General features: G+C 39.3%; 1 protein-coding gene across 1 annotated transcript; it reads right to left on the minus strand.

The window, feature by feature from the left end:
• Nucleotides 1–23: 23 nt before the first annotated feature.
• On the minus strand, nucleotides 24–9538 carry LOC132257880 (lysyl oxidase homolog 2B). The gene is made up of 9 exons (XM_059754924.1): nucleotides 9370–9538; nucleotides 8525–8579; nucleotides 8229–8320; nucleotides 6710–6876; nucleotides 6203–6289; nucleotides 2426–2941; nucleotides 2325–2353; nucleotides 1867–2024; nucleotides 24–305 (listed from the first exon to the last, which is right to left on the minus strand). Exons 1-9 carry the CDS (start codon nucleotides 9536–9538, stop codon nucleotides 88–90), a joined length of 1491 nt encoding a protein of 496 aa, XP_059610907.1. The 3' UTR covers nucleotides 24–87.
• Nucleotides 9539–9598: the final 60 nt, after the last annotated feature.

The following is a 9598-nucleotide window of genomic DNA, read 5'->3' on the forward strand; positions in this document are numbered from 1 at the left end:
TCCACCTTTTCCTCTCTATATTCTCCCACGGTGAGCTCAGAAAGTGTTTTTCTCGTATAAATAATGCAAGAGGCACTTTCCGCAGGTCTACGGACGACCCATTTTGCAGTCGTAGACTCGCCCGAAGGATTCAGTGTATAGAAAAGTGCAAGTTGCTGCATTATTGTCGAAAGACATTTCAGCCACTTTGAACTCTGGATTAACAGAGATCTTGAGCGTGTAAGTGCCATAATCAATTTCACTAATGTCCACCCACTGGCAATCGATACTGTACCTATAAATGTCGGTGCAATTCACAGAGATTCCTGCAAAGAGGGGAGAATAAAGAGGAAAACTTTCTTCAGACACTTTGAATTTTTCATCACCTCCTGCAAATCATCAGGATGAATGTTTCCATGGGACCCAATGATATCACTCTTCACAAATATTAATCTTCTACGGGTAATTAATTCTTGCAATTGGCACAAGAAACTTTCTCCATTATTTGCCCGCGAGGGATCCTCAATTTACATATAAGAATCAGTTAGTAAGTCCCATTTGAAATATTCGCCAGACAATGGTGAGTTATTTTCCAAGAAGGGAACCATATTGTACTCAAGAGGGTATTTATCTGTAAAATATTATTGCTGGCAAAATGAAGATTCGCCCTAAAACTTTGCTCTCCTTCTCCCAAAGCAACTGAAGAATGTGACTCGTAACAAAGGCCAAAAGGCAATACAATTGCTTGGTATTTCGATAACTACACATGTGAGAGGGATTTTCAGGTGAGTCTGGAGAAATTCCAAGAAGCTTTCATTCACATTGAACTTACTTGACTGTATATTGACAAGATTCTCTCGGATTTCACTTCAGTTGCAATTAAATCAGAGAGAAAAACTATATAGAATACTCCACTTAAAAAAACACCATATTTTTGCAATAAGTGAGTCTTCTGTGAGCTTACAGTCTTTATTGCTAGACTTAACTTGGAGAAACTTTATCAAAGAGCTTACTAAATTCATGGAAAGCTCTCAAAAAGTTAACATGATAAGTTAATCAACCATGTTTGCATTGCACGTCTGGCGATATTTCGCATTTTCCTCATCAAAATTATCTACAACTCATTTTCTTTAAGACTCTCTAAATGACGCAATGACTCGTAAAATTTCTCCCTTGCCCCAAGGACAAAGAGCTGACACATTTCCTGATGGCGTTGCGAAATTGATATGTAAATGTTAAAGTCAATAGAAAATGTAACCGAGAATGTTGGGAATCAATATTGTCAGATACGGAAGGGCTTGTAATGCCTTCCTTGAGATGAACTTTAAGGTTAGGCAAAGTTGCTAAATTAATTTACATGCTCGATATTCATGATGAAGAGTGGGTGTATGCAAAATTGATATACGATGTGTGCTTGCCAATAAATCTCTGAATACCTCAGAAATCATTGAATTAGGAAGTAGTGGAAGGATGATACTGTAGTAATTTTGGGTGCAAGCAGCGAAGGAGTCAACAAACCAGAGTTCAACCAATACACCAAATATAGTGGCCAAAGTGTAAACTTTGCAAAATTAATGAACTTTCAGTTATTTCGGCGGTTTCTTCCTCATCAATCTCAGATTATTGCTACTCCAGAGAAGAAAATTATATTCAGAAAATTGAGAAAGACAAGCGGTGGCAGTGTTACGGTTTTTAATGAGTTGAGAAAGTGCAATAGATGTTTTAATTGAAAATTTCTGTCATACCGAACAGCTGTGTCGATGAATTGAAACATTTCGGCGGATTCTCATTAGGGACAAAATCAAATACGAACAGTGTACGGAGGAAAGTAAAACAAGAGTGTCGAAAGGGGTGGAAGAAAGAAGTTCAACTTGTTGAAAGTCTCACCTTGATCCCCGTAATTGGCACAAAAGTATGTGGCCTTAATTCCCTCGTCACATTGATTGTCCTCCAAGCAGAAAGAGGCTTTGTGGCCTTCGGCGATTTTCTTTCCACTCCCGTCGATGACATCGAATGTAGCGAAGACTTCCATGCTGTGATAGTGCCTAAGAGGAGATAAGGTGTTGCTTAGATAGATACAGTACAATAAGAAAGACCGGAAATCCATTGAGTCAGTTCATAAGTTTCTCTTCATGCGCTGAAGAAAGGGCGGTAATTGAATTTTCACTCTTGCACACGTTGGTTTTTTTTTACAGGATTTAGGATTTGTCACTTAAACCGCTTAGGCGTTTGATAGCACTTCAGCATCTTGATGTAATGGTTGAATTTCATCAGCAACACCACCATCAAATAACCAACGATAATTGTGCAAAAACTTGTGAATGAACCTAGATATTTGCACTTACATGTGACACATGTGCCATTCCCACTGCTCCTGTGTGGAGGAGTAAGAGAAAATAAAAATGAGAAAGTTACGAAATGAAATTAGGAGATAAGTTCAACAAACTTTCGGGATGTGGGACCGAAAAGCCGCCGTTCCGTCATTACGGACACTGGCTGTGAATTTCAAGAGACGCCTCGTTGCTTGATGCCAGTTGTAATCTGTCTTTTGGATCTCGTACGCTTGGGCGGCCAGACAATTCTCCTCCATTGCGCACTGCAGGAAGAACAGTGGTCTGTCCTCGAGGTGGGCCGTCTGCTCAATCTCCTTGAAGTCCAGCACCAAATCAGCCATCTTCTCCTCACACATCACGCCCGCCACGTGTCTCTTGTTGCCAGAACAATGCGCCTCCGCCGAAGACACCTCGTGATGGAGGCAATCCTGCAAATGTGTCTCGTTGCCGTGGCATTCTGTGCCCGAGAGGAGGATCTTCGGAGTCGCGTCGGGGGGTGTGAAATAGTCCGTTTGCAGAGCGGCGCTCGCAAAACCCAAGCCCAGAACTCTGCACGCCACATTCGCCTCCAGAAGTGACCAGCCGTCGGCGCAAATTGCACCCCAGGGACCCACATTGTTCAGTCGCACCTATTGAAATTTTAATTGTATTTTTTCCTCATTCGCAGAATCATCACCATGCCAGAAGTACTTTTGAGAACTTTCATTGCATTGTAGCGGATTTTTTAATATGAAACATGTGACAAATGCATATTTCACAGCAGTCCCTCTTCAATTCATATTCAACAGGGCCCAGAATTCAATACCATTTCAACTGTATTCAGTGCATCTGATTGAATTTCCTCCCCAGATGTGCCTTTTCATCAAACATGCGGGGTACTTGTAGAGAAATATATCTTTGCATGCACCTTTCATCAGGCGACTGTCAAATGGTGTGAATAATTTCAGCGGAAGAACTCAATATTGAAATGAATAGAGGAGAATTTTTATCTCATTTTGAAATCAAAAGCATCTCAGAATAATGCAAAAGGTAATTCCCAGCTCCTGATGCTGAGCGAAATGCACAATTGAATATACGATATTAAATCTATTACTGAGATAGCTGTTGTATGTATAAGAAAATGAGGAAAACTTATCTACAAATTTACCACTTCACGCTACTAAAATCTTAATTTTACCATGTCATCAATATAAATCCCTTAAATTTATGATCCATTCCGAAAGCTTCTGGGTGTCGGTAAAATGTTCCATGTCATAAAATGTCGCTAGTGAAAGGAGCTGGGAATAGCTTGAACATAAGTAAAATAGGTGAAATACGACTCTATGATAAAATTTCCTGCTTCCTCCTCTCATGCAGGACATGAGTTACTCGGGCATTGAAGGGAAGGAAAACTGTGAGGAAAACTAACATTTAAAAAGTGCAAGTTCTGAGATAAAAATCACATAAATCTGTGCCGGAGAAAGTTATATTCTGAGTCACTTAAGAAGGGGTAAAAGGTGCTCTAACCTTGTTTTTGTAAGTGGATGCCATATATTTCCTCTAATTAAATCCCTGAGCAAATTGCAAATATGCAGAGACTGTCCATAACTATTTTGTGCGGTGGAAGCAAAAGTTGGTAGAGCACAAATTGCACTTGTACTATCTTATTTAAACTTCAGCAATTTATTGATCAACACTCTGGTGCAATTTTCCATTCAATGAACTAACATTTTTTTTTTTGCAAAAGGGCAAACCCACACACGGACTGCAATTGAAAGGGCTTTTCCATCGACAAACTGCAAAGCAGAACAGAGGGAGTTTGTGTGTAAAATTCCACAAAATAAAGCATTTCCGGATGGCAAAAAACTCCGTGGTAGTCAGTGTTCATTGGCCGACAAATTGTACAGAGCAATTTGGGCAAATATTGATGTGAAATTGAACAACAATTGGCGCAATGAATATAATTAATCAATATCATTGCCAACATAGCTCAATGTGTGCAATTATGTAAATACAATGGATTAATGAAAATTCACCATTGAGACCGATTGAAATGGCGACAAATTTATTTTCGATGGTTAAGTAATTTTGAACGTATCAAACATTGCATCAAATGCAAAACTATATTCATTTCACTTTGAATTAATATTTGAAAATCTTGTTCACATGCAACCTGCATTTCGACAAATGGGATATTTGATGCACGAATGTTAGTTCCAAAATTGAAACCTTAATTCAAGATAAATCGAATTAGCAATGAGATTATCACCTCTGCAGAATTTTCACCTGAATTTAGAATAATGAAACATCATCAACTATTTCTAATAGAATTTACAGATGCTCTTCACTTATATAAATTATTTTGTAATAAACAAGCTATGCTGCAATGTTATGCGACTTATATTTTATCAAAAAAAAACTTAGAGAAGCTCGAAAGATTAGATATTGAGAAAGAAAATGTCTATGGCAAACAACAAACTAAAATATTTATGGGAATATTGACTTTCAGACCATTTTTGTGTGGTGAGGTGATTGACATATACCCAAGAACAGAGACAAACTTAAGTAAATTCATTTTCTCAGAGAAATACAGATAAACTGGTAATATTTTTTGGCTATTGCGAACTCAATATCATTGGCCAATTTGGTATTAATTAATGTTTATAGCGTATAACCATTAATCTTTCGTAAATTTTGTCAATTGCATTCTTGATGAAGCAGAACATGCACATGATTTCGGAAAATATATCAATGATTTATTATGTAAGAGTACAACTGAATAAAATATTAATTTGCCAATAAACAAGGGATCATCTGTGGTCGAAAGTTCCCAAATTGTAGCCTCAATAATGTTAGATATGCGCATGCAATAAGTTTATAGCATTTACTCTATAGTCATGTTTCATATCGTGTTTCAAATGTGATTCAAAACTTTGTACTCCAAATGGTTCTAAACTTCTAATTGAAAATATTTTCGTTAGTGGTCAAATTGCGTATGCTATACTGAATGGTGACCATTCAATCCATTGCTGCTATTTATGCAAGAGAGAATTGAGGGCATTTAATATAAAATTCAGAGAATTGCGAAACACATTTCCTGCAACAGCAAAAAGTTCATGTAAAATTTTGGTTGTCCCCTAAACTTTCGCATACCCCCGGTTGAAGTCAATAAAAGCAATTTCTTAACTGGCCGCTTTGTGTTTCACTCCCAGAGAACATGCCCCACATTTGCCACAAACTTTTTGATATCACTTTTGACTTTGAGTCCTGTTTGAATTCCTCGGCTGGGGGTGGGCAGGCTGCGAATTCTTTTTTATCCTCCCTCCCCACTTCCTCGCTTCCTGCAAAAGTTACGAGGGCCCTGTGCGTTGCTACCACGATCGGCACTTTGCCTTCGATTTCATCTCAAAGTTCTCTCCTTTTTTTCATTCTTTTGAATGGACTTGGAGTGGAGATAAAAATAAATTGAGGCAAAAGTCATTTCTGTCCTCTTCCTCATCGGCATGAATGTACAAAGAGGGACTAGCGAGAGCAATGGTCAGCATGGATGTGCGATGCGAGGGAGGGAATAAGACAATGGTCATAAATTAGATGACATTATGTGTTTGAGAAGGTGGACATGACTCCTCAGATAACACATAACATCGGACGATTTTCCTTCTCTGGTCTGCTTTCTGGGTCATTTTGGGGGGTGCTGTTTCAGCCATGAAAACGCCACCATAATGCACAAACAGTAAAGATGATATTGATGGACAAAATTGCGGCCAGCAATAAACAACGTTATAGGCGATGGAAGATGTGCATGACGTCGAAAGCAGTAATAATAATATTAATGGGGATCCAAATCCCCGGCAGAAAGGGCATGCGGACATCAATGGAGTCGGGAAAAATCGATTTAGCACTCTTTTTACCTCAATGCGTCCCTCGCTGTGAATACGGCCACCGGCTAATCTCATCTGAAGGCTGTGCCCGGTCTTTAGGCGATGCTTCGGACGCACCTATCACAGAGAGAGAGAGAGACTGCTGAAAATCTCAGGAAAAAACGAGAAATATTTCGGAATGTTTCGCTCAATGGAATTTACTTTGATATTTGTTGATACACTGATGCGTATATTTGTTTTGATGTCAACAAAAGTATGCTTCTACCCTCAGAAAGTTCTGCGAAATGTTAGCAGTACATTTTGTCTCAAGGGGAATTACTTGGGTAAATCCTTTAACTAATAGTTAATTAATTCGGTGTTGAAATACTTTTCTTTCTCAATTTCAAAGCTCATTGTGCTCATTTACGTGTTTGTCATCACTATACAAACAGCAAGATCAACAGTTTAATGAGCGCTACAATTGAATGGCAAAACATTTCCGAAACATTTCACGAAAAGATGGGCATTTGACAATGCCTGCAAAGTATATCAACTCACCACGGTGCGTGTGAGATTTTTTGCGGGCAGCGGGGTGGGTGGCGTTTTGCACACCACCCCGGCCGCCTCGCTCGCCTCGCAGTCGCTGTGGCCCCAGCCATCAAAGCGACAACCAATTAGTTCCGGCTCTTTGCCCGTGCACTCAACATTGTCCATCCAAAACTTTCCTGTACAAAATACCCACAGATTTCACCCTGCCACTCCCCGCCCTGCACCCGGGGTCGTCTTTTTTCCCCGACGCGCACCGCCCACCCCCGCCGCCCTCCCGGTGGTTCCGTGAAATATTGTTCAATTTAGAATGTTGAGAGTCATTCGGAGGAATTTGTGTACGTTGTGTTGTTCCATATTTTAAAATGATATTTTAATTCCTCCTCCAGTCCTACTTGTGACACTACGTGCAACAATTCTAGAGTCATTCGCAGCATCACAGCGACACTGGAGGCAACACGTTTTATGGGTGATTCGTGGAAATGGCACTCTCATGATGAATTTATTGCTTGCTAAGGCGCACCTTGAGCTGTGAAAATGCAAAACTTTTTCCGCCCAATCTCTCTCTTCACTAATTGGAATTTTCACCGCGCGCACCGTCGCACAAAGAGCAGCTTTTGAGATTTGACAATATCATATTCTTTTTCATCACACACACCGGCCACGTTGCCACACAGAGTACAATGAGCTTTCGCCTTGGCAACGCTCTGTGACACCCGTAAGTTAATATATCGCTGAAGCAATTTGATTTTGATTGATTACCTCACATACTTTTCGCATGCATGGAAGCTTTGTCAAGACGATGCAGCTTTTCTCCGATGGAAATATGCAAGAGTCTCTCCATACATTCGCGCTTTATTGAAATACTTTTTCTAAAAAAGAAGAAGGGCGATAATATGCACATAATCAAGACGAAGCAATACATCATCCCCGACTTGAAATTCACAGACAATAAACTTGATTAAGACTATGGTAAATACCGTTAAGAGGTCAGTTTCACATATTTTGGGTTTTCTTTAGTCTTATTCGGTTTATTTTCTCAAAACAATTCCAATTTTGAAATTCAAAGAATGTGTCTAAAACGAATATGCAAGTTTTCTCTTTGTACTCATTATGTATTCAACATATATAGGCTAAGGGCCAATATCCTTATTCCAGAGGATATTAAATTCTGTTCCTAAAGTTATTGAAAGTTACAGGTATGTACATAATATAAACCAATTTGTATATACAATTTGTACATACAATAGTTTTCTCTCCATCCAATATCCTCACTGCTAAACCCTCAATTGAACGTCTTATTGAAAGCTCCCTTTGTGCTGGAAAACTAATTCGATACGGTACAGAATGCAGGCAAAAACGATTTACTTCCGCCAAAGCTCTTTCATCCTGAACGGTCAATGGCCACGAAATTCAACCACGAAGTGTTTGTTGTTTGCTGTGCCATTGGATTAATTAGGCAAAGTCTTGCGGGTGGGCAGAGGGGTGGACGCGGGCGGGGGCTGTGGAGGGTGACTGTAGCAAAACTAACTTCTTGCCTCGCCAAAATAGCCACTGTGAGTTGCCTTAACATGGCCGGGAAATCCAAGCTGCTGACACACAACTTTGGCTTCATTCGAGTCCCTATGTTTTTTTTCCAAGGGCACACCAGTTTTTTTCGGGGCGCGGAAGAGAGTCACATGGAAAATGGAAATGAGAAGAAGTGGAGTGTTAATTTATTTCCCTTCCGCACATTCACTTTTCAGTGACTTTCGCGGGTGTTTGAGTGATTTCTTTCTGAAGGAAATGTGGGTGATCAAATTCAAATTAGCGTATTGAGAAAATTACCATTCATCATCGCAGACAGCTCCCCATCTTCCGCCGTGGAGGATCTCAACATTGCCTGCGAAAGTGAAGCAGAAGGAGAATATTGCAATTTAATTACATGATTATTCTCACGATTTCACGCCACGTAGGAATTTTCTTTGAGACGAAAAACTTTTAATCGAAACCCAAATAAAATCAGGGTGAGAAGATGGGATCAAAATGTTGGATTACCAGTATGTTGAGAAAAAAAAAACTTTCGCTAAAACGAGTGCCCAAAAAAGGAAATCCAAATTGCAGTCTGACTGAGTGTTCAACAAATATTTGAGTTAAATATGTAAATATTAGAAGGTTTCGGGAGGAAAGGAAAATAAAATAAATTAAATTAACTATACCGTGTGTGGAAAACTAAATATTGCAGTCTAATCAAACTTCAGACTCAGGTTCTCGTCCGAAACGTGAGTGAAATAATGCAATATATCCTTAAGAAATAATACATGTTAAATGAGGAATCTTGAGCAAATATTGAAGCTAGACTAATATGCATGCATGATGTGTTTACGTCAAATGCGTTTTCTCGTGAAGTACGACAACTTTAACCACTCTCTGTGCATCAAAACATGTTTATCAAAAAAAACAGCGAATATTACATGAGTACTTTGAAAATAAAAATCAATAAAATCAGTTGACAAAGTAGATTTATTATTAAAACAGTGAAACTTTAAAAGCTTTTTTCTTGCATACTTACTGAATTTCTGTGAAAATAATGTGTGCTTCAATGGAATTCAATTTTATAAAACCATAAAGGAAAAGTTTGGGATTTTTTATACAGTCAAATCTGAATTTGCATGATGAACTTCATACACTACCTTCGTGATTTCCAGTGCCGCCGACCAACTTAATGGCTCCGTCTTTCTTCTTCAGGAACTTCCTCATCATCTCCTCTCGTTCGGACCTCGTGTCACCCACTAAACCGATCTCACCGCTTGCAAGGCACAGGCATTCGAGGAGAACCACAAGATACACGTTCAGCTTCATTCTCACTGTGCAGCTTCTGCTCACTCCGACTGAAAATACGCGACTGAGCGTCCCGAGAGA

Source organism: Phlebotomus argentipes, unplaced genomic scaffold (genome assembly GCF_947086385.1).
Source record: "Phlebotomus argentipes unplaced genomic scaffold, Phlebotomus argentipes genome assembly scaffold_4, whole genome shotgun sequence".
NCBI lineage: Eukaryota > Metazoa > Arthropoda > Insecta > Diptera > Psychodidae > Phlebotomus > Phlebotomus argentipes.

Coding starts and splice junctions, on each gene's coding strand:
- LOC132257880 (XM_059754924.1), bottom strand. CDS start 9,538: ATGAAGCTGAACGTGTATCTTGTGGTTCTCCTCGAATGCCTGTGCCTT. Junction 8,321..8,524: donor GCTGTCTGCGATGATGAATG/GTAATTTTCTCA, acceptor AAAAAAACATAG/GGACTCGAATGAAGCCAAAG. Junction 6,877..8,228: donor CTATTTTGGCGAGGCAAGAA/GTTAGTTTTGCT, acceptor TATTTTGTACAG/GAAAGTTTTGGATGGACAAT.